Genomic DNA, 27,477 nt, shown 5'->3' with positions numbered 1-27,477 from the left:
TGAGGAGGGTTTAGAGCAGTTGCTCAGGGGTGGGGCTGGGGACGGAGAATAGGAAACTGAACAGGGGTACACAGAAGAAACCTTAAGCAAAGATCCAGTTAGTTTTGTAGCCTTTGTTTTTAGTTGCCCATGCTTGGGTTGTGCATTTTTCTTCATTCCTCTCAGAAGTTGTGAGGTATGAGCAGAGAAGACAGGTAGGGGTATGCCCTAAAATGGGGGTTAGATAGGTGATTGTGGTAGATGATGGTGGGCTAAGAGAATTAAGCTGTTAGCAAGAGAGAGCTGGAGCCACACTGGAGAAGGACAGAACTGATGCCAGAACAGAGGTGATAGTGAGGGGAAATAATGAAGAGAACAGGATATCAAAATTACATATTTTAATGAGCTAAATCTACATATATTGACATGAAAAGATCTTCATGATATATTGTCATTGGGGGAAAAAAACCCTATGTGTGAATACAGAGAAAACATCTGGAAGGATATATACCACACGTCAGATGCAGCGAAGCGAGTGAGATAGGAAAGGGAACAAAGATTTACACCACCACAGAGTCATCATTTAATTTATTTTATTTTAAAGGTATTTATATACACCAAATAAATACACACTGGGGTTTGTGCAGTTTGGTTTGTCTTCCACGCTGGCATGCAACATTTTGGCAGATGTGAGTGGGCAGGCCAGGTGCCCCTGGCTCTGAAAGGGCCTTGGTGAGGGGTGGGGATGGGGGAAGAGGAGTGAAGCATCTGGTAACAGCTCTGTGTGTGCGTTCTTATTTATGTAAGTGAATTATATTTCCCTTACATCTTGCTGAAGAGAAGGCTGTTCCTTCTGTCACCTCTCTCCTCATCTGCCCTACACCTTCACATTTTCTTATGTGTTTTAAAAGAATCATTTGGTGGCAAGATTACATAAAGCCCACTGCATTCTTAGGTGCCCTGCTGGCAAATATTAGCACAAGTCTACAGCGGCACAGGTATCTGTCTTCCTCTCTGACTGGGTCTGAAGATGGTCTGGTTAGGCTACCCACCATTCCCCATTTCAGTAGGAGTAGTGGGCTTGGGGCAGGGGCAGTGGGATTGAATGCCTTTCCTTGGGGCAGTGGTTTTCAAACTGCTCTCCGGAACCCACAGGTTCTGAACTCTTAGGACTGTTCAAAGGTTCCTCAAATAATGGAGCATTTTCCACCAAATAAAGAAAATGCAAACCGCCCAGGTCACTTTAAGTGATTATTTATATATATCAGGGTTCTGTGTAAGATTTATTTTGAAAAATATTTGACTATCACCGCCTTGGAATATCAGCGCACACACCCCTTCAGGTATGTTTTTCCCTGTATTTCTCTTTAATTGCTAAAAGGGGCCCAACAGGTAAAGGGAGAAGGAACTTTTTCCCTTGAAGGAGTCATGGGCCAATACAGCCTGTGTTTACCAGCTGACACAATGAGCTTTCCTTCCAGACTTGGAAGCTAGGTGATGGTTACCCTGCTGCTGAGGGATCCTGTTCTTCCATCTTGGATAAGACTGGGTATCTGGCCCAGTCTTTCCTTCTTGACTTTGCTGGCTTGTGACCTCCACTCTCCATCCCTGCAGTTACCTGGAAAACCACCTTAGCACCATTTGGAAGGAAGGGATGTCTAAAACCAAAACAATAGTCCCATCAATTACATGGGGTGAGGGGTGCTGGGAGAGGAGCCCCCCTGGGGAAGCCTGTGGGTTCCTCCATCTCTGAAAAATCTTCACTGCCCTGTCTTTAAAGTGCACTTAATGCCAGATAGGGACATTATGGAAGGAGTTCAAAATTTTTTTAAATGTATATTTGGGAAAAGCCAGGCTTTAGCTTGAAAGGAGGTATCTTGAGATAGATATTTTGCTAATGAACTGGAAGCCCCAAACCGAAAGGTGAAAATGAGAAGAACATGCAACCCAATATAGGACAAAGAAAGGGATCCAGCTCATCACTGTGTCAGAAAAACTTAGGAATTTCTCAGCTTGTTCACCCCACACCCAAAGAAGCTTTCATTTGACCACATTTGCCTAGTAACTATCACCATGGACAGATGAGCAACCATCTGACAGACTGTTGGAAGGATCTGCCTCCTCAATTTTTCCAAATATTCTAAGGCAGCTCTAGGTTCTGGTCATGAGCTCGGGGGTACAGAATATCAAAAGGCATATTGATGAGGAAAGGAAATGGTCCCTTGAACAATCCAGGTTCTCAGTCATCCAGGGGGAACAGGAAGAGAGAGGCAAAAGGCAGACTATGGAGGGCAGAGGGACACACCTGGAATCCCCCAGTTTGGGTGAGGGGTATATAAAGAAAATTCTAGTATAATTTAGCAGTCCTCCCATTTTACCCAACTCTGTGTTGTGTGTGAAAGAGGAGGGAGGAAGAGTCTATTTCTGTATCTTCTTATGATGCTAAGACATGCTTCTGCTTAAGGCTCTGTGTGTGTGTGCATGTGTGTGTGTGTGAGTGTGTGAATGAGAAGGATCACAGCCCTCTTGCTCCCGTTTTCCCTTTTATCATCTCCGTGACTAACACCACTCAGTGTGAAGACACGTGTATGAGAGAAAGAAGAAACACTCACCCTCCTCCTATTTCCCCAAATGAGGAGGGAATACTATGCTTAGAAATTGCTAAATACATCTTCAGATATTTAGAGAATAAGACAGAGAGAAGAGAGAGACATAGCAGCAGCTTCTGATATATAGGTTCAGAATACAATGAAATACAGAGGACAAGAAGACATCAAACAGTACGTTCAACAAGGGTCAGGGGGAGTTAGTATCAGAGACCACAGGTTTGCAGCATGCTGAGAGAAGAGGCCTCAGTCCCTCTTAGAAACTGGGGAAAAAAGAGAAACAGGTTGTGAGGAACCCCCCTGCAGTCTAGCCACTGAACAGTAACAGGGTGCCACTTGTGCCAACTTTGGTTTACAGCCCTGTTCCTTTAAGAGCAACCACCGGACGCCACCCTTCCAGCCTCTGCTCCTCCATCCTACACTTTCCCTAAGTCTTCTTTACCCATCCCTCCTTCTTGGCTTCTTGTGCCTGTCTTTCTGCCTGTATGTGCCTAGCCCAACACCCTGAAAAACCCCTAGAGAGGGCTTGGCTTAGGCACAGACCAGTGAGAGACTGGCCATGTTCTCTCATTTCTAGTTCTCCAAGGATCCAACGTGGCCAAAAAACAGGGTCCCAGGGCCCGGTTCTGGTCTGTCAAGCAACCATGCAGATGATACCCAAGGACTAGGAAGGTGCCTGTGCCGCTAGAGGAAAAGACTGGGGACAGAGGTGGAGACGAGGGGCCTTGGTGGTGGGGACACAGATGTTGTCCTCCTCCACTGAGCAAGATGGGAGGGGAGTGCTAACAAGGCAGCTAGAGGGACAGAAATTTAGGCCTCCTGGGATATGTTATAAAGCTGACTGCTGACACACTGATATGGAGAGTATAGGATCCAGGTGCAGAAATAAAACATCCCCTTGCCGGGAGATATCCTAGTTCAGGAAATACCTATCCTTCTACAATTACTTTAGAGTGGAGGCAGAGGGAGGGTTGGGATGATCCTCCAAGGTCCCCAGGTATCCTCTACATTCTGTGACCCGTGTATGGCTCTAGATTGACACCACCCTCGCTCACTTCTTTTGACAGGTGGCAGTGACCCCTAGTGGCAGAAAGGCAGTACTGTGCTTACTACTATGGCCAAAGAAGAAATAATGGGGCAGGGGGAGGTCTGTGTCCAGAGGACATGGGCTGGCAGGAATGCAGACCCTGGCAGGGAGAGCAGGCGTAGCGGGACAACTATGCAGTAAAAGTTTTGAGATGATAAAACAGTGGGAGAAACAAAGAGGCTGAGGGCAAGAAAGGGGGCAACCTGAGGCTGGTCAGAGGACGCGGCTTGAAGCTACCTGAAAGTGCAGGTGCACAGCAGTCCTCTGCACGGGAGATTAGCTGGCAGCCGTCTCTTGGTGGAGAGGGAAAAGCTTGGCCTGGTCCTCAGCCTCATAGCCACACGGCAGGTCACTCCTGGGGGAAGAGAGCCAGCACAGTCACAGTGCCTCAGCTCCACATAGGGAGAGCCTGCCGCCACTTTGCTCTTTTCCTGCGTGATGATGAGGGGCAGGAACTATTCACATTGTACAGGAGTACAGGGAAAAAAACCAAGGCCAGAGACAAGCAGCTGACTTGTCCAAGGTCACAAAATTCCCAAGGGTACGAAGAGAAACCCAGGTCAGCGGAGGTTTGTGGCATTTCCCCCAACCCCCAGAACCAGTTCTGCAGAGAAGCCACAGAAGGGATTGGAGGGGACGGGTGCAGCACTGAGGCAGGGGAATTACTAGACCTCCTGGACAACACAGTGACAGCAGGAATGGTTTTCATGTTCTCCTCCTTCCCCGGAAGGCTCCAGGGAACTTTAAGCAGGGCAGGAGGGAAATTTGAGTCTCTTCTGGTACCACCCAGACAACCCAAGTTGTGGAGATGGATGTACCTATTGTCATTGATATCTGTGGCATTTCCTGAAGAGATCATTGTTGAGAACACAGGTTTAGAAGAAGAAAAAAGATGGCGTTAGAAACAGTCTCCTCAAACCCTCTCTCACCCTTACCCCTTATAGAAAAGGACAACTTCTCGGAGCACAGCTGCTGCGTGGGTCTACGGCACTCTATCTTCAGCTACCCCAAGCCACGTGGTTGTTTGAGAAGCAGCATCCCTAGCCCCACATGCAGGACAGGAGGAGGGGAAATGAAGGGAAGGGTGGGGACAGGCATGGGAACAGGAGGGATCTATTTCTAAAAGTCCATAACCCTGAAGGGATGGGTGGTGTTCAAGTTGTACATACAGGTCACTTACTTTGCTTATACTTTTCAAACCTCCCATGGGATCCCAGGGCTGGCTCCCCGTCATCTTCACTTACCATTGTCCATGTTGGCCTTCTGATAGGAAGCCAAGGGGCCGCCAGAAGATGTGGCCCCACTGCTGGTACAGGAGTTTGCAAAACTGGATGGAGCAGAGAGAGAGGCAGCCTTGGGCACCCACCTCCACTATTCTGAGGACCACTAATCCATGCTTGCCCTCAGGCATGGAGCCATATACCCTCCCATCCCCAGAGAATACAAGACTGTTAACAAACGTGGGTTACAGGCTGGGAGGACAGATGCCCATCTTTTAGTCATAGGTGTGAATTGAGAAAGGGTTAGAAATGAAGCCACTTAGGAAAAGAAATAAGTCTCACCCAATAAGTGACCTAACCGTATGTTTTACAGAGAGCAGAGAGCCTTGGGTTGGGATGGGACCACAGCCCATGCCCATGGCCACTCACTACATATCTGGGGTAGAGCTTGGTGCAGCCTGCAGGTACAAATTCTGGTAGTTCTGGAAGAGGCTGTTGGTGTAACTGATGCACTCAGGACTCCGGGTGCCATAGGGGTTGGTGGGTGAGGACGCTGGGTAGTGGCCAGGCCGGACAGGTTTGGCTGTGGTAAAGAAAGGAAACCAACCCTGAGGAGGTTATTTGTTACCCTGGTCCCTGAGGTCAGTTAGCTGGAGCTGAACTGAGTTGCTTACATATTTTCCTGCGGTGGTGGTAGGGTGAGGTGAATGGGGAGGCGGGTTAAGAACCAGTAGTCTAGTTGCTTGGCACTCAGGAGCTTGCTGAACTCCCCCAGGTGGTAATCCCACCCTGCCTGCTGCCAGCCACTCCCCACTCACCAATCTGGGCAGAATGGCCCCGCTTGCCCGAGCTCTTGTACCGCACAGCCTCCTTGATGCGGTCCACCTCCTGCTGGTACCGGCGCTTGTCCTTCATGGCACCCTCCTTGGCCTCCTTCAGTGCACCCTCCAGGGCCTTAACTCTCTCAGCCGTAGCCCTAAGTCGTTTTTCCAATTTAGGAAGCTCACAACGCAGATCTGCATTGTCACGTACCAGCTTGTGGGGGAAGCCCAAGGGAAGAGGCCAAGAAAACGAGAGCAACCGGAGAAAGAGCCAGCGGAGTGTGGGAGTATGGGGTGGGGAGAGAGAACAAAGAAAAACCAAGTCAGGGAATACAGAGACCATGCTGTTTTCTTGAGGCCTCATTCCCTTTTCCTAATTGCTCCTCTGGCCAGTTCTTTCCTTCTCCGTGAGGGAACAGTAGCCAGGCATTAAAAAGTCACATCATTTCCTGTGTAGCAAAATGTGCTGACTCCACAGTAGCCCCAAAGCCTTATTACAGTGCCCTGTCCCAGTCTTCTTCTGGCCTAGACTCTCCAACGTCTCACAGCTTGTGTCAAACCAAGAGCCCTAGGGCAGCCATGCAGATGAGGCACCCCCACACCGAGGTGGCCTTGTGGGCAGGAGCACAGCAGCGGGCTGGAGGGAGGCTGTGGTACTGAGTGCCAGTTAGGTGCAGTGCGGAGCAAGAGCCGAAGCTGGAATATAGAAGCCCCCGCCTCTGCCCCCACCCACACTCACAGTCAGGGCATCCATAAGAAGGAAAGAAAATGTTGCGTTCTCACAAACATTTGTGCTCATTGCCTGCATATTCAAGGATTTCCTGGGCTGTCCTCCCCATTTAAATTAAGCTAGAGAAGGGTAGCAACCACCCTACAGTCAGAAAAGCCTTCCTGATCTTTTCACAGGGTTTCACTCAACGTCTAGGGGTACCTCGACTGCAAAAGGAGCCAGACTTGAAAGATACCAGGCAAATCAGTGTCACAAGGAATACTGGGAGAAAGGGTAGAGCGGAAACGCTCCCATGCCCCTTTAATTTTGGACAATTTACAGATTATAAACACTGGTTTTCTATGACAATAACCTAGCTTAATTAGTAATAGAGTTGTAGCCCTGGCTGTTAAGATTTTATTAACTGAGAAGTTTCTACATCTCTCTCATTTCTCTTTCTAGTTTTGTGTCTGCTGAGATAGGAAATTATGAGGAGTCCTCCATCCTACAGGTGAGTACTTTTTGGTCTTTGGGACTTAGAATCAAAGAGGCAGAGGCTTCAACAAGGGAAGAGGAAACAGCTTACAGTTTCCTGACATATGCCACAATATTGATGAACCTAGAGGACATCGGGCTAAGTGAAACAAACCCATTACAAAAGGACAAATAATGTACAATTCCACTTATCTGAGGTATTTAAAGTAGTCAAAATCACAGAGACAGAAATTAGAATGGGATTGCCAGGGCCTGGGGGAAGGAGGGAATGGGGAGATAGTGATTCATGGGTAAAGAGACGCAGCCTTACCAGATGAGAATTATGGGATAATGGATGATGGCGATGTTGTACATTACAAATGTATCTAATAACACTGAACTGTATGCTTAGAAATAATTAAGGTGCTAACTTTTATGTGTATTTTACCACAAAAAAATAATGGGGGAAAAAGCAAGATGTTGCGCATTTGAACACAGAAGGAAAGTGACCACACAGAAATGAAAGTAGAATGGCAATTGATTATAACTGTTTCTTCCCTGGCTTTCAACTTTTCTTAATGTTATTACATTGTTACACTGTTTTATAATAAGCACAGGGGAAAAGATGGTAATAAAGCCCTCTTCAGCCCAAATAAAATAAGTAAACTCTGCAGACTATCACTGGGCCATAGTTCTGGAATTTTTTTTTTTTCATTATAAAGAGAAAAAACCAAGTTGTGCCAAGTATTTACTATCTCTGCTGGGCATTGAACTGGGGAGAAAAGAAACTTAAGCTCTAGTTTAGCAAGAATATGAGTTCAAATCATATTTTAAGGTGAATTTGAAAGGAAGGGAATGAAGTGTAGGTTAGGGTTTATTTTATGAACCAGTTCAAAGAGCCAGCTGACAAGACTGCTGCACCTGTCTTCAAGGCTCAGATATTTGGCACTAGTGAGGGCGCTCCTGCTTTATACTCACCAAACATCTCCTGTTCTGACTCCTTTGGACTGCCCCTCCACCTCCCCACCCCCTACCCTTGAAACCCAGTCATTCATTAAGGAACCTCAGCAGCAAGAAGGGGACAGAGAAGCAGCAACTCAATACGCAGGAGTGTTGGCGGCCCCGACCAGGGCAGGGCTGGGCCATCGGGAGGGCATAATTTAATTTCCATGCATGCCTGCCCCAGGCCTAGGCAGGTGGAATAATCCTCATCAAAGAAAGCCTAACGTCCCTGGCCGCTTCTTGTCCCACTGCTTCCTAACCCTGGCTCAAGTCTGACTGGTGTTCCTGGTGCACAGCTACAGCTCCATGCCTCTGAAACCTCCATCAGTTTCAACCTCTCCCTCCAACTCCACAGGCCTGGGGCATTTCATGCTGAGCAGAGGCAGGCTGGGAACTCTGAAAAAGGGGAACAGGCATGGAACAAACAAGGTAAAAGTGGAACCCAAGGTGGCATAAGGAAGGGATCAAGAGGAAAGGTAAAAGGAAAGAGGAAGCTGACTTCCCTAAATTCAAGGGGCCCCCGAAGGCTAAGCATCTGGCCTCAAGAGTTCTCTTCTCCACCATCCCATACTTGTACCTGTTTGTGAACCTTTGTAAGCTGTTCCAGGTTGTTCTCAAGAAAGGAAATCTTCTGCTTTTGGGAGTGAATCCCCCCACTGTCCTCGGGCTCCATTTCTGCACTCTGCTTAAAGACACAGGGAAAGATGTGGCTGTCCCGAGGCCAAACAGGGCCGACTGAGACCGGGCCAAGCCAGACCCACTGAAGGCCACTGGAGAGACCTGAGGACAGGAGAATCGGGGGCTGAGAAGACCCTGAGATGGCACTCACTTTCTTGACTCGAGTCGTGACGTCTTGAACGAACAGTTTGCGAAGGTTGTGCAGGGTCTGGAGTTCCCGGGCCTGGAAAGAATGATGGAAAATTGGGGGCAAATGCCAGGTCAGCCTTCTGGCGCTGAAATTACTAGAACTGTCTGTCTACCTAGTCAAATAAGTCATTTATCCTTTGGAAAAGGATGAGTCCTGATTATGGCACAGACTGGTTTTGTATAAGGGCAGGGGGAATCAGGGTAGGAAGACATCAGGGGTGGAGGGAATAAATGAAGTACCCCCACGCCCTGTTAACTTGGTACAGAAGGAAACCACTCACAACTGTTTCCTCCAGGCCCTTGAGGTCCTGCTTGGACTGTTCATGTCGCTCGTACAGAAATCTGGAGGAAGAGGAAAACAGAAGACTCCCTCAGGACTCTCCTTCCACCCTGTCTCCTCCCTCTCCATTCCTTTGAACTGTATTTTACTATTATTTACTGTACAAGTTACTCATGTTCACTATGCAGAAATTAGAAAACAAAAGATGAGCTTCACAAAAAGCCCGTGAATCTACCACTACAGTCAAACCATCAACATTCTGGTGTCCATCTTGCCAGACACTTTCTTCTAGGCATGTATACCCCACAGAAATGTTATGGGATCTTATCATTCACACCAGTTTGTAACCTGCTTTTTACACTTAAGAGACCATCACAGACATTGTTCTGTGTCAGCTAATATTCAACAGAGGTCATTTCTGGAAGGCCCTGTCTTTTTCCTCCCCGACCCTGTCATATTAGTCTTTTGATGCACTTGCTTCCTGTGGTCACCATATTCACGGCGACCTTGCATCCTGCCCTGCGGGTGTGTCTGAGCCTGTGTGGCCCCAGGTTTGCAGGCAGCCTGTCACTCACGTCAGCTCCTGCAGTTTGATGCTCTTCTCATGTTCCTCGTTCTTCAGCTTCTCATGGTCAGCCTGAAGCTTCTCTAGCTCTAACTGGAGCTTCTGGTTCAGGCTGTGGAAGGCAAGCAGGTATGGGAGTGAAGACAAAGAAAACATGAGGAAAGGGAAGACCCACTCCTCAAACACTCTCCTTCCTGTACACTTGAGCCCAATTAGGACCCAGATTTCCCATCGGATACCAGAGGCAGACTTGGGCCACTGTTTCCATGGCAGAGTAAGGAACCCTGATCTATCTCATCCTGGAGCCTCAAGGATAGGAACTAGTCCTTACTCCCTGTACCTCCTGCGGTTAGGCTGCAAGGTCCTGTCTTGTTGAGGAAGTGACACATGGCAGTGAAAGAACTGGATCCTGGGCCAAGAAGGAGCATGTGTGTGGGTGCAGCGAGGTGAGAACAGGGGCTGGAGCCACCTTAGGATGCTTACTCTTTGAGCTCATCGATGGTCTTTTGCTTCTCATTGATCTCGTCCCGGAGCCGGGCCAGCTGCCGGTGGTGGGCCTCCCGGTGACTCTCCATCTGCAGCTCCAGGGCCTTCTGCCAACAACCCACCCCAAGCTCAGAACCAGGCTCCCAGACACCAGCTCACTGAGGGCCAGTGCAGCAGGCCCTGGCCACACTCCAGTCATCCCCACACCTTCCCCACTCACCTTCACTTCATCGGCATCCTGTGTGTCTGGCTCCTTGTCCTTCAGGGCCACTTCATTCACAGTTTCTTAGGGAAAGAGGGAAGACAGCTTATATCATGCCTATCTCCTCTAGAAAGAACTTAAATCTTGTGACCAGAGCTCCAGGCAGGGCAGGGGACATCTTCCCAGAAAGGGCCCTCAGGGATGTTCTTCTGGGTTGGAACTGGCCAATTTGACATAGCAGGGACAGAACAGCAGAGGGTTTATGGTTCATGCATAATAAGCTATATGCAAAAGTCTGCTGAAGAGCCCAAAGCTGGCCTGCATTTCAGTCCAGTGCACTGGGTGAGTGTGCTGTGGTGTTTCTTCTGATGTCTGAGCTTTCCCTCCCTGCCTGCTCTGGGGTCTCAGGTCCCAGGACGGTGCCTTGGAGGTTTAAGAAGGCCTCACCCTGGGCCTGGAGCCTGGCCAGCTCCTCACTCAGGGAGTCGTAGCACTCTTCCAAGTGCCGCTTCTTTAGCTCCACACCCTGCATGTACTCCGTCAGTGAGCGAATCTTGGCCTCGTGCTGGTGGGGGAAGGGGCGGTAAGAGGAAGCACACTGGCATGAAGGACACACTCCAGGAAGCACAGGCTTCTGCAAACTCCAGCTCTCCTCCCAGGCCTCCCTTCTTGCTCTGCCTACCTGAAGAGGCAGGGGTCAGGGGTCATACCTCTTTAGGTCCCATGAGCTCAGAGGGCAGTACCCCTTGAATCTCCACTGCTCTAGTCTGGCCTCTCCCCTGCTCCCCCCAGCTCTTCTGCCCTGGAATTCAGCTGACCCGAGACCCTTGACATAAACATGGGCAAAAGGAAATTTACCCTATAAGCAGAGTCACCCTCTCTCCCCACAGCACTCACCTGGGAGATAAGGAGCTGGCAGGATGAGAGCTCACGCCCGGTCACTTCCATCTTGCGATGACATTCAACCTGGAGGTTCTCTAGTTGCCGGCACCGCTTGACCACAGACTTGACTTCTGATTTGATTTTGCTGATGTAGAGTCGGGCCACAGTGAACTCCTCCTCGATGGCGCCACTGATTTCCACCGGCTGTGGGCAGGGAAAGGAGGGAACAGATATTTCTCTGCTTCAGGGAGCCCGTATCCACTCCCTTCCACTCAGCCTACCCCAACCCCACACCCAACACACACACATACACGGCAACTTAGGAACAACAACTGTATTTTTCTCAACAACTTCTGGCAGCTATCAGCTGGCATTTGACACTAAATCCCTCTAATGTGCGCTGAACAGTGCAATTCCAACAGTCACCCTCTTCTATTTGACAGCAATACGATTTTCTTTTGTAGTCAAACTGATCTGCTTGATCAGCCAGATGGGTCACTGCCAGCCTATAGATGTGCATATATCATTCCTGATTGCGCCCACCTCCAAATCCTGCTAATGCATATCTCCACTGCTTCCTTACTCAGCATCCTTTGGGAGGTATATTTTCAGTTGAGTCTATACAAAATACCGCTTGTTTTCCTGTCTAGTTTGAAGGCTTGTTTCCCAGATCTTTGGCCCACCCCTCTCAGTCTCCCTGAGGGCCTGGATTGTCCTGCCTTGCATCTCCTATCCGTGCCCAGAACAAGAACCACCGGAACAAGATTTCTTCTCCACTCACCAGCTTAATCTCCCCGTTGCCCACGATGACACTGAACTCACTCAGGTCCTTCATCAGTCCATTCAGCACCTCAGCAATTCGTTTTCGCTGGTGTCCACTGACCTCCTGTAGCCGCTGCAGCTCAGACTCCAGAGACAGCATGGTGGCCTGCGGACAGCCCCTTGGGTCATCCCATTACCACCTTCCTGCCCTCCCCAGCCCAGGCAGAGGCCTCTCCCTTTGTGCATGACCTTGAGTACTGCTATAAGCCCTATAGAAGCTGCTGGAAGAGAGAGGGGTCAGGAGGGCAAAGGGCAGTGACAGGATGGGGGAAGATCTCACACATACTGAACAGCAGTGCAAAGCCGCAAACATGATGCAGCCCCTTCGGGAAGCAGAGGCCCCTTCAGACATGGCTGACATTCGAAGACAGGGAGCTCTTGGACGCTGAGTGGCCACTCACCACCTTCTGAGATAGCTCATCCACCAGAAGCTGGTTCTGCTGGCTCTTTTCCTCCACTTCCTGGGACTTCTGGTCGTAGTTTACAGCCAGCTCCTCCAGGGCCTGCAGCACTTCCTTCACCTCATCTTTAGCAGCATCGTTCTCTGACTGCAGGTGGCTTAGCTCCCGCTGGACCTTCTCATTGTCTCCTCGAGTGGATACCAGCAGCTTCAAGGGAGAGGCAAGGCGTATGTGAGGGAGTCTGCCACCAGTGGCCACCTCTGTGGCCCCGTGGTCTGAGGAAGCTGAGCCCCCCACCCAGGCAGGGCTCCAGGAGAGAGACAAGGACCAAGGCAAGAGTCAAGAGGAAGGAGGCTTTAGGCTTCATAGAAATAGGGCAGCTGAGTGGAGAAGCACCTAGATTCCAAAACCTGTGCTTTAAGCAAAGCCCTAATTGAGTCCCCAGATTCTAGAGTTTTAGGGGGTGACTAACCCCAAGGAGAATGCCCTTTCTTCCAACTGATTGTAAAAGGTCTGCCTGATCCCTTCATGGGTGAAAACACACCCCCTCTTCCAGTGTCCTGCCCTCCTTTCCATTACCTCTTCTTGGTCCAGCATCTGATGCTTGAGCTTCTCTATAAGCTGACTCTGCTGGTTGATCTCATCATCCTGTTGGAGGCAGGGTGGGGAGTGAAGGAAAGCTGCCCCTTCCCCTCTAGACTGGAGGGGGTGGGGTTGGGGTATAGCTAGGGCCCCAATAAAAATCCAGATAGTTTAGGCTTTGACTTAGAAACCCCATATCCTGAAAAGAGGTCTTTTCCTTGGCTTCTTTCCTCGACTCCTGCCCTCACTTTTAAATTCCTTTCTTCCCAGAAGTTGGTATAACCTTGACAATACATGGCAAAAGCCTTTAAATGTTCATATCCTTTCATCTATAAATCCTACCCTAGCACTGCGTTCTAATCAAATCATTCCAAAGCAAAGTCTTATATACAAGAGGCAAAGAGAGTCACCTCAGAGTTATTTGTAATGCAAAAACCAAATGATCAAAAGCAAAAACACTAGAAGCCTGGTAATAAATAAATGGCTAACTACATTTTGATAAACGGACTGTTAGGCAGCCATTTCAAAGTATTTTTAAGAAGTACTGTTAACAAAGCAGGAAATCGCTCTTCATATGATGTGAATGATAAAAGTCAGATGTGAAGTCATACATATAGTGTATCTCAATTGCATGGTATCTGCATGAAGAAAAGCAAAATGCTAATAGTGTCATTTCTGAGTGGTGGCGTGATAGGTGATTTAAGTTTTCTTCTATATATTTGTGTTTATCTTCCATATTTCCAAACAGCATTTACACCTTTCAAACTCAGAAAAAGGCAGCAAAATCTACTTCTTTTATCCCTCACTCCTCACGCCTGGCTGGTCTCACCTTGTCATCGAGCTGCTTGTAGAGGCGGCGGATCTCCTCCTCGTATTTCTGCCGCTCCTCTGGCGCGATGCGCACCACGATGGATGAATTGTCATTTATAGGCGTCTCCTCACAGAGGTCAGCTCCCAGGGCTGCATCCTCCCCAATCAGGCGCTCAGTCTCAGGTACATTCTCCCCTGACGAAGGGGCAGGACAAGGTGAGGGACAGAGAAGAGGAAGCTGTACCCACCCTCACTCCATAGGCCAAGACCTCCAGGCCTCCATCTCCCTTGCCAAGTGGAACTTCAACCTTTTCAGGGGTGAAGCATCAGAAGGGTACTCAGCTCCTGCTCCCCTTCACTCTACTGCACCCCTCCAGAAACACAGCTCTTCTTGGAGATGGGCCAGCCCTTAAAGCCCACCCCACGCAGGGCTCTCTCTGGCTCCCTGAGCTGTGCCTTCTCCTGCCACCTCCCACAAGCCCTCTCTAACCGCCACGCCACCGGCTCAGCTCCGCCTCCAGCTTTGCAATGGTCTCCTTCTGAGTCTTTGTCTTCTCCTTCTCCTTCTCGTATTTCTTCTTCCACTGCTCAGCAGTCAACTCCAGATTCACTGAGGCAGTGTTCTTAATGGTCTTTGCCCTGGGTGAAGAGAACAAAGAGATGAACCCTCCCTGAAGGCTTGCCTGACACAGGGGAGAGAGCAGCAGGGGTGTGAGCAGAGGGCTGGGGACCCTGCCACCGACCGCTGTCCGAACATCAGGGTGGACTTGGTCTCTGCATCATTGTAGCTGGAAGGCGAGCAGCAGATGAACATAGTTGTCCGGCAGTTTCCTCCCAGAGAGTCCTGGAGAATCCGTGTCATTTTGCTGTCACGATATGGAACATAGCTTTTCTGGGGGAAGAGGGAGACCATGAATCAGAAAAATAAATTCAACAGGAGAATCAGGAAGGGTAGTGGTGCCCATTAGGGACTGAGCGCCCATGATCGGGCATAATGAGAGTGTGGCATCAGGAGAACAGGTGGACCAGGGCCTAAGGGAAGCTCACAGTGCCCTCAGCCAGCGCAGAGATCACGTTCCCCAGGGCTGACAGGGATTTGTTGATGTTCTTTGCCTCGTCCAGCACAGCTCCCTCCGCTCCAGTCTTGCTGACCTGTCAGGGCATTAAAGGATTGAGTATGTCATGAGCAGCTGCAAAGTAAAAGGCTCTCCCTTACTCTCCTCCACTTAGGGGGGCTCAATAGGATGGGAGGAGACAGGGAAAGAGGACAGAGAAGGCTCTCTTCTACCTGTATCCCTAAACTCTCCTGCCATAAGCCACCCCCTCTTGCCTACATATTATACATATTACATGATCCCACACAGATGAAATGTCCAGAAAGGCAAATGCATAGAGATGAAAAGTGGATTAGTGGTTGCCAGGGGCCAGGGAAGGAGAGAAGAGGGAGGAACTGTTAACAGGTGAAGAAAATGTCCTGGCATTAGTGGTGATGGTTGTACAACCTTCCAAACATCCTTTAAAAACCACTAAATTGTACACTTTAAAACGGTGAACTTTATGGTATGTGAATTGTATCTCAATGAAAAAGCTATTTGATTTTTTAAAAAGCCCCCCGCCAGGCTTCCTTCTCTGCTACACCCCACCACCCACAGGACCCCCAACCTTCTCGCTCCCTGCCAGGTCCACTAGATACAGCTTCCCGCTGAGCTTCTGCTCCGTCTCCATATTCTCCTGCTTAATGTTGATGAGGAAGATGCTGTGGCTTCGGGAGCTGTGTTCATTCATGTCTGCAGGAGCAAAGGAAAACCAGTTGCAGTGCCAGTGCCGGCGGAACTGATGCCCTCCGCACCCAGCTTCCGCGACTGCTGCCCCCACCCATGGAGACATGAGGGGCCCACCAGACTGGCCCTACCACTCCATCTCCTGGGCCACAGGGCCTTGCAGACAAGACTGACCTCCTCTTCTGGAGGACACAGGCTTCCCTTGCTCACTTTCAAGTCCCTTAGCCTCAGAGGGCAGAGAGGAGAGACAGTCCCACACATTCAAGAGCCCCTGAGATTCCCACTCACTGGTGACAGCCACATGACGATTCGATTTCCCCTCATCAATCACATCTAAAATCTCCTCCGGGCTGGACACAAAGCGCTCAGTACAGCCCTGCAGGGGGCAGATGGATAGTGACCCATAAAGTTCGACCTGCAAATTGAGTTACCTGCGCACTGGCCAAATGACCTTTCAAGACAGTGTTTTTTCCAAGCACCCAGACTCTCCTCAGCCCCTTGGCATGTCTCACTCCTCCAGGTTAACCACCTCTAATTTCTGTGTCACTGGTATAGCCTCCTCTTACACCCATATGCTTAAAATACTGACCCCATCTGGATGCCCCTAGCCCCACTCTCACCTTGACAAATGGCACCCGGTTCTTGTCCTCATGCACAGACAGATTGGTCTTGGTCACTGAATCAAGACAGTGCAGGGTAAGCAAGGTCAACACTTCCTCCCTCAACCCCGCACCCTGTAGTCCACCCACATAGTGGCCTCTTCTATTGCAAAAGGGAGGAGGATGTCCCTGTGAAGCCTAAAGTCCCTGCACACACTGAAGACTCAGTTTCTTCTCCAGGATTCCAGCCCCAGGGGTCCAGCTCATCTCAGCCTGTTTATACATAGGTCTGGGCATCTAAGCTCATCTCCTGACCCTTTAGTTTTTGGAAACCTTGGTGGGTGGGGGCAAGGGACACACTATGAGTGAGTGTGCCCTCTGCACCTCTTGCTAAACAGTTCCTGACCCTAAGGGCAATGTGATCTCTCTTTCCCTTGCCCTCCTCAAACCCACACCTACCCACTGGGGTTAAACACCACTCACCATCCAGAAGGTCACGAATTTTGTCCAGGTAAATCTCAAAGTAAGAAACCTGGTTAGGGAGAAAGGAAGAGTGTGAAGAAAAGAGGGCCTATCTTGGATCTGACACAGGTATGGTGAGCTAATGTGATCCACTCAAACAATGGTAGTGGGAGGGGAAGGGCAGAAGAGAATATCTTGTTGAAGAACTGAGGTAACAGTGGGGGAAAATAAGTTGGGGCACCCAGGATCTCAGTGGGCTTATACCAGATCTTCCCCTCACAGTCCCCATCTGAGGATACCCAGCTGTCATGCCCTAACTACCTTGATGTGGAACTCGAGGTTCTCATCCATGGAGTAGATGTGGTTGAAGATGTCTCGGGCAATTCGAGGAATGATTCCCATCAGCTGGGGGTCATGCAGCTTTCCCTGGGGAGTAAGGGTGTCCCAGAATGAGGCTGGGGCTCAGGAAGACTGAGACAACTCAAGAGGTATGCAGGTGGACACAAAGGTAATGGTCACTTGAGGAGACCATCCTAAGGTGGGAGCCAGTCACCACCATGTCTACCTTTCAGTGGAAGGAGGAAAGAACTGAGTAGCTCTTGGGACTTACATTGCTGTTGCTTTTTCAGATCAGAAGAAGAAAACTGGAATAATGGGAAGGAGGGTAAACTGCAGTATGCTGAAGGGATTCCATTCCACTTTCACTGTAATATTGCCCCTCAGCTCATCCTTAGACCAGGCAAACCGTGATGCCTAGATCTTCCCCCACTGAGGTTGCTTGTCCTCCCATTACCACTGCCAACTCCCACACTATCATGGAAGTCAGAACCCTCACCTCCATGGTATGTGTTTTCCCTGAGGATGTCTGACCATAAGCAAAAATGGTGCCATTGTAGCCAGCAAGGACATCTGGAAGAAATGACAGAGAAGGAACACTGGTGGGGAGAAGTTGGGTAGGGAATGGGGAGCCTGGAAAGTACATTCTAAAAATCCACCCATTACCTTTGACAATCTGCATGGCACATGCATGATAAACTTGCTCCTGAGTCGTGTTTGGAGGGAATACACGGTCAAAGACATATGGCTTCCCCTGAGTGGAGATAAAAGATGGCAGACATCAGCAGGCAGGGGGTGAAAAATAAAGGCTGTGGCCCCTTTCATCAGGCTGAGAAGGCAGACACTCTCCAACCCCCTGTATGAGCATGGGGATGAGGAAAATGAGTGGGAGAGAGGAGCAAAACTAGTGACACCAAGAGTCATGTCCATGCGGTACTGTGTCCTTGAAGTCATGTTCATGCGGTACTGTGTCTCTCCCTATGAGCTTGTGTGTGATGATTTATCACTCCACTATCCCAGGCCCTCTCCCTGAGAACCAAACGGGAGAAGACAACAAGGCCACAGGCTATGGAGAGGAAAGAACAATTCGTTGATATTAAAAATCTACTTCTAAGTTTAAAAATACCTTCTTCAACAGATCCATGCATATCAATATGTAAAGATCTTCAAGATACATTAAGTGAAAGATGCAAATTAGGGACATAGGTATACTATGTTCCCTATCATGCAAATGAAAAATATACATATACTGAACAGCTGAGCTGTTGTAGAAACATTCAGAGACTCTTTGTAAAAAGAATATATGAAATTAGAAATGTGGATCTCCCTTTTAAAGAATCAGTTTTAAATAAAGAGAAACTGAGGTAAATCACTCAGACCTACAAGTACTTTGTAATTCAGGCCAAAGAATGAATGTATTTGCTATCCGATCGTATTGAAGGGAAGATCTCTGCTAAGATGAAATGAGACTATGCTTGTTCTCCATCATAAGTTTCTCAGTTGTGTTTTCCTGCCATTCACTATAAAGTGACTATGACTTAGCTGTTGAATTGTTCTGCTACAGAGCCTGTCTTTATCCAGCGGAAATGTAAACCTCTAAGTCTATGAACACCAAAGTTTGGGAGGCACATTTTAACTAATTAAGGGAAGTTATAAAATAACCAGAGCTGGAGATGTGGCTCTGGGTATATTTATAGTATTGTATCACATATATATAGAATTTTTTCTAGAAGGAATTATACAAAAATATTAAGAGTGGTTACTTTGGGGAGAATCTGGAAGAAAGGAGGCTTTCATTTTTCATTTTGTATCCTGGATTTGTTTACATTTTTAGACCATGTACAAGTATTCTTTTTTTCTTTTAATGTGAAAGAGCATGAGACAATGGTGCATTATTTTGTTTCTTTTTCACTTCTTTGCACAAAGGAAAATTAATATTTTTTAATACTTAAAAGACTTGCAAAAAAAATCTGGGTTATGAAAAAAATCTACCTGAAATATTAAACTGGTCTCTCTGTGGGGAAAGCCTCTGAGGCCCAAAAAAGATAATCTACAACAAGAAAGAAGCTGTGAAGGCACTCACTACAATGGAGTACTGTAAACTGGTAGAGCCTTTCTGGAGGACAATTCTATTAAATATTTAAATATCCATACTATTTGACTCTGTACCAGTGATTCCAGTGCTAGGAATTCATTTTAAAACACTTGCTTAATCACGTCAGGATATGTATAGAAGGATGTAAATAGCAACCCTCTGTATTAAAGAAAAACAAGAAACATCCATCAATAAGATGTTATGATCCCTCCATATTCTACCTCTGTTAAAATGAGTGAGGTAGGTTTACATATATTTGACATGTCCAAGATAGATTATGTCACAAAATGAAAACAATGTGTACAATGTGATTATATGTTTAACAAAGCATATGGGTATAGGGGCCTTAGAAAGAAGATGTGGAACACTATACACAGAACTGTTAATGGTATTATCACTGGAGAAAAGAATGACAGGAACTTATTCTTACTACATTTTTTTCTGTGATATTTAAATGATATACAGGGACAACATACTACTTTTAGATGTAAAAAATAAAATATTACAGATGATGTTAAAGAAACTTATGTAATGATATGACAAGGTATACACAAAATACTGTTAAGCAAAAGAAGTGATTCCATTTCTGTTAACAAAACATATTATGTATATGTATATATGTGTACCTTGTTTAGAAAAACACATCAATAGTGATTATCCTTGGACAGTAGGATTTTAGGAGTTTCTGCTTTTTTAGATTTAAAACTTCCCTAAAATTAAAATACATGAGAAAAATAAGAAAATTTGAAGTTCTTTAAACAAAGATATAAACATTCCTACTATATCAAGAACTCTCATAAATTAGTAACAAATAGGTAAAAGTAAACAAAAAAAATGGACAAGAGCTAAGTACCAACAACAGAAGAAACACAAATGTTCAGTAACATAAAGATGTTCAACATTTGTGAAGAAAAGGAAACTAAAACACCACCACCATTTTTTACCTACCAAATTGGAAAACAAAAACTTAACTGTAATACCTAGTGTAGATAAGGGATCAGTGAGGTATAATTTCCTAGAAGTGAGCATCCTCATTCTTTTCTGACAGAACATTAAAACAACTTTTATGGAAACAATTGTCTTGAATTGTACATACCCATTGACTCTGATATTCTACTTCCAAGAATTCACACTGTGAAAATACTTGTAGCAAATATTTAGCTACAAGAATTTTATAATCACAATGTTTATAATAAGGAGAAATTGAAAACAACTAAGGGAGTAACATTTAGGGGACTGGTTAACATAAGGAATTGGTTAAATGATGATATGTGCACATTTTGATGCTTTGTGCTATTTAAAGTGATGTTACAATAGAACATCGATAAATCTAAAAAATGTGCTGAGTGAAAAAACCACACAAAAGAGTACATGCATACTGTATTATTTCCTTTATATGAAGTTCAAGAACAGACAAAACTTATCTGTAGAGATAGAAGTCAAAATAGTGGTTGCCGGGGGTGATACTGACAGGAAGGGGACACAAGGAAATTTTCAGAGGCGATAAAAATGCTCTAGATCTCAGTTTGAAGTGGTTACAGGGGTGCCAAAATATGTCATAAAGTTCACTGAGCTGTTTACATAGGATTTGTGCACACACTGTATGTAAATTATACCTGTGCTATCATAAAATGATGTTATAATGGCTCTTAAAATATGAATTGATGTACAACGTCACTGTTATAAAGAGAAATACACATTAAGACTAAAAAATACCATTTAACTTATCAAAGTGGCCAAAACAAAGTAGTTTGATGATTTTGGAAGAATTACATTGGTGAGAGCATGTATCAGCTGGGTCCAACTCCACGAAAGGCAATTTGGAACTAGCTCTTAAATTTTTTAATGCATATGCCTTACGACCTCCACTTGCAAAAATGTACCCTATAGACATACTTCACATATGCAAAATATATACACAGACAAGGTCATTCAATTGTTTGTAATAGCAAATGATTAAGACAACCCTGAATGTCCACCAATAAGGACCTGGTTAAAAAAATCACAGCATAGCTGTACAACAAGTTATGCAGTTGTTAAAAAGAATGAGATCTAGCTTTACATGCTGATGTGGAAGTATCCCCAAGACTCATTGTTAAGTTAAAAAAAAAAAAACCAAGGTGCAGAACAGTATGTATAGTATGCTACCATTTGTTTAAAAAAAAAAACAGCACATACTTGTGTATATGTATTTGACTGTAAATATATATATATTTGCTTTTCATTGTATACCTTTAAATGGCATTTGAATTGTCACATGTGCATGTAAGACTTGTTCAAAAATTAAACTTTTAAAAAAATAAATAAAGTTATGTAAAATATTTAATGATGGTAAAATAGTCATAGTGAAAGGATAGGTTATAAAACAATATATAGTTTATGATACACTTTTATCAAAATTAATATATGTATATATGGAGAGAAAACCCACTGGAAACAAATACAATAACTAAGTGCTTTTCTTGGCGTGGTGGGATTTCAAGGGATTTTTAGTTTCTTTGATTATAACTTTGTCAACTATTAAAATACATTGTAATCAGATTATGTTTAATATTATTAAAGAAAAAAAGCTACCTAGATCTTTTTTTAAATATTTGAGTGAATTTATGGGTTATTCATAGGACTTTTGTGACTTTTTCATCCTTTCTAACTGAACAGTTTATCATTACATTTCATTACAAAGAATAAAATCCCTATTACATAGAATAAAATCATGCACTGTTACAATGGATTTAAAGTGCCACCGATGCCTCTTCTCCTCAGTGGTAATATCTTCTTGTATTTTATGTTTTAACTGAACCTCTGGAATTATAATTTAATTCAATGTTTCTCCCATCCAGTGGCTAAGAATCAGAAACAAACAAAACATGGCTCTCTCAGGCCAATGGTTCTCAGATCTTCACCAGTGATGACTATCCATGATTCTTGAAGCCAGGCATGCAGCCAAAGCAGATTAAATGTAACTTTCAAGCCAACCTTCCCCCGCCCTTCTTCCCTTTTGGGAACACGGGCACCAACACAGACACACACACACAGAGTTATAGGATTCCAGAGAAGGCTGTAGATACTTTAAAATGAAGGGTGCTCTCCAAGTGCAGAAGGCAATTATTGCCTGAGGAACCCCGTTTTCACAGCCTAGGCTGGGAAGAAGGAAGAGAGCAGAGAGGGAGGAAGGGTGACATTCTCAGTACTGTGAAGATAAAAGATATCCATGAGCTAAAAATGGGTGCACTTGGTAATCTTGTGAGCAGAGAAAGTCCAAGACATGGAATATCATTTCAGGGGTTCTGAGAAGACCTGCTACCACTCCCCTACTTGTAGCTGGGTTCTTAAATGCCAAATCTCGTTCTTTCTTTCTTTCTTTCTTTCTTTCTTTGGTATCATTAATCTACAATTACACGAAGAACATTGTTTACTAGGCTCCCCCCTTCACAGTCACTGTCCATCAGCATAGTAAGATTCTGTAAAATCACTATTTGTCTTCTTTGTGTTGCACAGCCCTCCCCGTGCCCCCCACACACTATACATGCTAATCATAATGCCCCCTTGTTCTTTATTTCTTTATGTTAAGATTTTTATTTCTGTTAAGTGTGAAATTCTTTTAATTCTCATTGATCACACAATGTATATTAATTATACATTAGTTTTCTACTTTTTCTGCCTCTAACCTACTCACATGGGAAACACTGGCATCATTTACATCTCTCATGGCACACAATTACTTTGAGTCAGACAGTAGTTTGTTGTGGGGTGGGTGCTTATCAGAATCTGGGGGAGTGTATGTACAGTTAGCAAAAGCCATTTCTGATGCTCACTCCCAAGCCTCTACCCAGACTACTCCACAGCCCACATCACTACCTAGACCAAAACTCCCTCTAAATCCCCAACATCAAGCAGCATACTTGGCCCATAGGATATTCATCATAAGTATTTGTTGAATAAACACAGATGTTGATGGAGGAAGAGAACAAGAAAATACTACGGACCTGGAAGTTTGGATGAGACAACTAATAAGAGGTGATAATGTTAAGCACTCACAGTTGTGTGAAAGGCTAGCCTGTGGGGAGATGGCATATATAAAATAGTAACATCTAACTCTTTCTGGAAGTTTATGATGTGCCTGTCTCTGTGCTAAGCAGTGAGCTATGCATTACTGCATTTAATACTCACAGCAATCCTAGGAGGTAGGTACTACTATTATTCCATTTTATAGATGCAGAAACTGAGGTTCAGAAAGGTAAGGTAGCTTGCTGTCACACTGATAGACATGGTAAAGCATTCTGACTGCAGACTCACAGTGACAAAGTGATCCAAGAACTGACGTGCCAGCACTGCATCAGATCCTTTGCATGGCTTTTCTTTCCCTCCCCCAGATCCATCCCTCAAATTTGGACATTTCTCCAAATGTTTCCTGACAGAAATCAAGCCATTCATCATTCCCTTTTTCCAACCTCAATCCCATCTTCAGAATTCACCAACCTATTCTCTCTGAGGAACCTCCCTCACCATCTCTACCTCCAGGTAACCCAAGGCCCATATATTGGGGCAGTGTCAGAGACTGGAACACTTGTTATGTTAGAAGCACTCTGGGAGGCCCTTTACCTTTGAGGAACACCCCCAAGATCCTCTTTCTGTCCCGCCCTTAGCAGCCCAAGCACTCCCATAGCCTTCTTCGGAGACCTTCCCTTCAGTGTCTTGAGCCCAGGGCTCTCTGTGCTTCTTTAACCCCACCCAAGCCTCTTTGTTCTCTCCTTGTCCATTTGTGTCTCCCAGAACTTCTCTGTGGTTTCCCATTATGTGTGCAGACTAAAACTAACAGGGGGCCTAAGATCAGGGGTCCAGAGACAACCAACCTTTTCAACCCTTAGTGAAGCACTTGGAAGAGGCTGAACTTCAGAGCACCAGGCTTGATTTCCATAGTGACACTCTTGGGGATTGTTGCTATGGTAATGCTGGAGAGACACTGGCCATGGTGAACATCACCTCCCAGCTCCATTTTCCTTTGTGAGACTCCCCTTACCCCAAAGCCAAGGGGAGACCTGCTCCTCATCTGCAGGTATCAAAGGAATCTGGGGTCACCCCAAACAAAACTGCTCTGCTCCAATAATCCTGCAGTTCCCAGTCTAGCTTTTCCAAATGAGGTACTTGATGGCCCTGAATTTCTGCCTCCTTAAGGACCCACTTCACCACTGGGAGACCTGAGGGAGGTAGAATGTAGTGGACACCTGAATGAATGAGGGAATTGGGAGAGCGAGTGTGTGTGTGCCCTTACTGTCGTCCCTCCCATGCCTGGTATAGATGCAGCAGCCAGACAGCGTCTGGGACACTGCCCACCAAGACCAAGACAGAGAGACACATAAATGGTTCCAGGGAAAAAGTCACAGTGACACAAAGAGCAAAACAAGGTACTCAGCACACACAGCAGTGACCCTGACACCTTCCACTATGACTCAGGCCATTATCTTTAGCTAAGCTCCTTCCCCAGATTCCTGGGAGAAGTCAGGGGAGCGGGGGACGGATAGGCTCACAGAGGTGTCTCTCCAGCTTACTCTCCTACCCTTTGTCAAGCAGAAAACACTGGGGACTCAGAAACCCAGAGCTTGCTGCAGTGTCACAGAGGCAGAGAGGAGAGCCATTAGAGACAGGCGCAGGGGCTGGGTTTGCAGTGATGAATCCCTCCCACTTTCACTCTTCCCTCACCTTCCCATCCTGAGGCAGCCTCCTCCACTAATTCCTCAGACAGTTTCCCACACACTGGGTCCCAAATGGAGCTAAGGGAGAAAAGAGGGATGGGGTGGGAGATTTCATTTCTTTGTTCGCAAGGTCCCCTCAAAATCACATCTCCTATAGCCCTCACCCTCCTGAAAGATGAGTGAACAGAAGGCCTGGGAAGGCATGTTCCAAGGACGCTGCCTCAGACAAAATGGCCCCCAGAAGCATTTATCCTGAAGAGAGAGACTGACAGGAAGGGCTACGGCAAGGGAAGATGCAGAGCTAGATAAAGGTATACAGCCCTACAAATACCAGGCAAAGCAGACGAGGAAGGACCAGCTGTGGAGCTAGGATGGCATCTGAACTGGCAGGGACGCCGGGCCTCTCATCACTCCTCCCTCCCCACCCACCACTGCATCTCTCTGGTTTAGCTCCTCAGCCAGATCAATACCACAACCATGCCCCCTGCTCCATGCCCACCCCGAGGATGACCCAGAGAGCCAAAAGGACTTTGTTCAGACTTATCTGAGAAACTTGAACAAGGAAGCTAGGCTTAAAAGTAGAAGCCTTTGTGGACTTGCTTCCCCTGACCACCTCCCTCCTGTTTCTCAGCCTTTATGTCTCAGGGGAACCACAAGTTCCAGCTCTCACAGCAAATGCTTGCTGTCCAGGCTACTCAAACAGGAGGCCCCCAGGGTTAATGCAGGCATTACTTTAGCCTGGCTACACTGGCCAGACCACAAGGCCTTAGGTCCCTGAGTTTGATGCTGCATTTGTTGTTGGGCTCTGCCATGGTGGTCGCTTCTGGGACCGCCGAGGACACAGAGGTCCTCTCTGAGTGAACACACACTCACCTAAGCACACACACAAGGCAAAAGCACCCATTTGAGTTTCACAGTGTGGGTAAGAACTGAACATGGTGACAGACTGGGGCCTCTGGGGACAGGACATGCAAGCAGGCTCTTCCTAAGATCTGTTTACTCAAAGCCCCACTCACATTGATTCAGAAGCCCCAGCTCCCTCTCCTTTTTTCTTTCATTCCTTTCATAAGAATGCCTTGTGCCAAGCACTGTGGATGAAATTTGTGAGAAGTGCCCCTGACCTTGAGGAATATCCTCATGTGTGCCCCTCCCTTCTCAAAGCAGCTAGTTTCCTGGCCCAGCACCCCTCAAGTCCTTCTGGACTCAGCCCCAGATCCTTTCACCACACAATCTAACAGTCCCTACCAACCTTGGAAAGGAAGAGTAGGTGAGGAATTCCCTAAGAGTTCCCTTTTAGCCATCACAGATAAAGGTCCAGCACAAAAATCTGCAAAGGCATTGTGATACAGGGGAAAATGTAGGAGCTTTGAAGTCACAGATCTAGGTTCAGATCCATGAATTAGCAGTGTGACCTTGAGGAAGTCATTCACCTTCTTTGGGCCTCAATTTCCTTATCTGTAAAATGGAAATATTAATACCTACTTCAGAGTGTTGTTAGAGCATTAAACAATGTATACAGAGTGACAGCATGCAGCAAATATTAGTTCTTAATGAGATCTCCAAGGGTCAGTGCTGTGGTGATGAGGTAGAAGTGGCCTGCTGCTTTTCTGGATCATCAAGGGAAAGAATAAATAAGCAAGTGCTTGTTAGAAGCTCTGGGCTTGGTTATTTTTATTTGTTAGGGAGACTTGGAGGGTCTGAAATCTTCTTCCTACAGTACCTGTGAGGAAAAGGCAGACATTGCCTTAGCACCCGAGGTTCCCTGCCCTTCCACCCCCAATTGGGTGTGGCATCAAGGTATTTCTTTCTCAGAAAACCCTTCACCAGACCCGTGCCGTCCCCCCAAGTCCTGGCTGTAACTACTTTAGGGGGTGATAGAGGGCTTGGTCCAAGAGTCCTTTCTCATTCATACCTCACAGAAAGCCTGGACTGCCCACCTCCCATCTAACCCATCCACTAGTCTTCCCCCTCCCTTCCTGAGAGGTGGGGGTAGAGATTTGAGCCAATAACAAAGGGAATATGCGCTTTCTCTAGGGCAGAGGGAGAACATCGGAAACACAAGGGACTGGCTGTATGGGGCGGAGACGCCGCAGAGAGCAGCAGAGGGGAGTTGGGTCCCTTTGCGGGGAGGTGGCCCCCTCCCACTGCGGAGACCGGACCGCCGGCTGGCCGGGCCACACCCAGCCATCCTGATGCAGGGGAGAGGAGGGGCTGCGGCGAAGAGGACGAAGGAGGAGCGGCCGGGAAGGGGCAGGAGCGCACGGGAGATTCAGCCTTCCGCCCCCTCCCCGAAATTCTCTCCGTGGGGCCGGGGGGAGCACTCACCCCAATAACGACGCTGTCGTCCCCTTGGAAAATGGGGATGAACTTGTCCCCCCGCAGAATCTCGGCCTGGTTCAGAGGCCGAAATCGGCAGAGCACCTTGATGCTGCATTCGTTGTTGGGCTCCGCCATGGTGGTCGCTTCTGGGGCGCTTCTCGGGCTGCAGGGATGTTCGGTTCTCCGGAGGAGGGTCGCTCAGCTGAAGCCGAGGCGGAGGGCAGGTGCTTGTCTCTGATACCGAGAAGACTGTCGGGGGCGCCCGGGCGAAGGCTAGGGAGCAGGGCTGGGGCGCGCTCCTGGCTCCTGCGGCTCCGGGATGCGGGAGTCCAGCGCGTCGGGAGCTCTCAGCTCTCTGCCCCTCCGCCCCTGCGCTGCAGCGCCGCGCTGCGGGCCT

At 47.0% G+C, this 27,477-nt stretch overlaps 1 protein-coding gene across 3 annotated transcripts; it reads right to left on the bottom strand.

The window, feature by feature from the left end:
* Positions 1 to 558: 558 nt before the first annotated feature.
* Positions 559 to 27,477, bottom strand: KIF5A (kinesin family member 5A). 3 transcript variants are annotated; one of them, XM_036894884.2, is made up of 29 exons: positions 27,087 to 27,477; positions 17,640 to 17,727; positions 17,473 to 17,546; positions 16,959 to 17,063; positions 16,659 to 16,707; positions 16,197 to 16,252; positions 15,865 to 15,952; positions 15,458 to 15,582; positions 14,843 to 14,947; positions 14,539 to 14,687; positions 14,286 to 14,434; positions 13,815 to 13,990; positions 12,983 to 13,051; positions 12,404 to 12,610; positions 11,962 to 12,108; positions 11,196 to 11,384; positions 10,746 to 10,863; positions 10,317 to 10,381; positions 10,094 to 10,200; positions 9,621 to 9,722; positions 9,047 to 9,107; positions 8,728 to 8,799; positions 8,476 to 8,583; positions 5,711 to 5,927; positions 5,322 to 5,475; positions 4,917 to 4,999; positions 4,491 to 4,518; positions 3,910 to 4,027; positions 559 to 2,848 (listed from the first exon to the last, which is right to left on the bottom strand). In XM_036894884.2, exons 1-28 carry the CDS (start codon positions 27,213 to 27,215, stop codon positions 3,949 to 3,951), a joined length of 3,099 nt encoding a protein of 1,032 aa, XP_036750779.2. In that variant the 5' UTR covers positions 27,216 to 27,477; the 3' UTR covers positions 559 to 2,848; positions 3,910 to 3,948. The 3 variants fall into 3 exon arrangements, with proteins under 3 accessions (XP_036750779.2, XP_036750778.2, XP_036750780.2); XM_036894883.2 differs by having other exon boundaries at positions 10,094 to 10,203; positions 27,087 to 27,476; XM_036894885.2 differs by having other exon boundaries at positions 8,476 to 8,580; positions 10,094 to 10,203; positions 27,087 to 27,475.

The sequence above is a fragment of the Manis pentadactyla genome, chromosome 10 (genome assembly GCF_030020395.1).
Source record: "Manis pentadactyla isolate mManPen7 chromosome 10, mManPen7.hap1, whole genome shotgun sequence".
Taxonomy (NCBI): Eukaryota; Metazoa; Chordata; class Mammalia; order Pholidota; family Manidae; genus Manis; species Manis pentadactyla.
Note: the sequence above shows the minus strand (reverse complement) of the source record. Positions and strands in the feature narration are given on the sequence as shown.

Coding starts and splice junctions, on each gene's coding strand:
- KIF5A (XM_036894883.2), bottom strand. CDS start 27,215: ATGGCGGAGCCCAACAACGAATGCAGCATCAAGGTGCTCTGCCGATTT. Junction 17,064..17,472: donor GGAAAACACATACCATGGAG/GTGAGGGTTCTG, acceptor CTTACTCCCCAG/GGAAAGCTGCATGACCCCCA. Junction 14,948..15,457: donor ACCTGGCAGGGAGCGAGAAG/GTTGGGGGTCCT, acceptor ATGCCCTGACAG/GTCAGCAAGACTGGAGCGGA.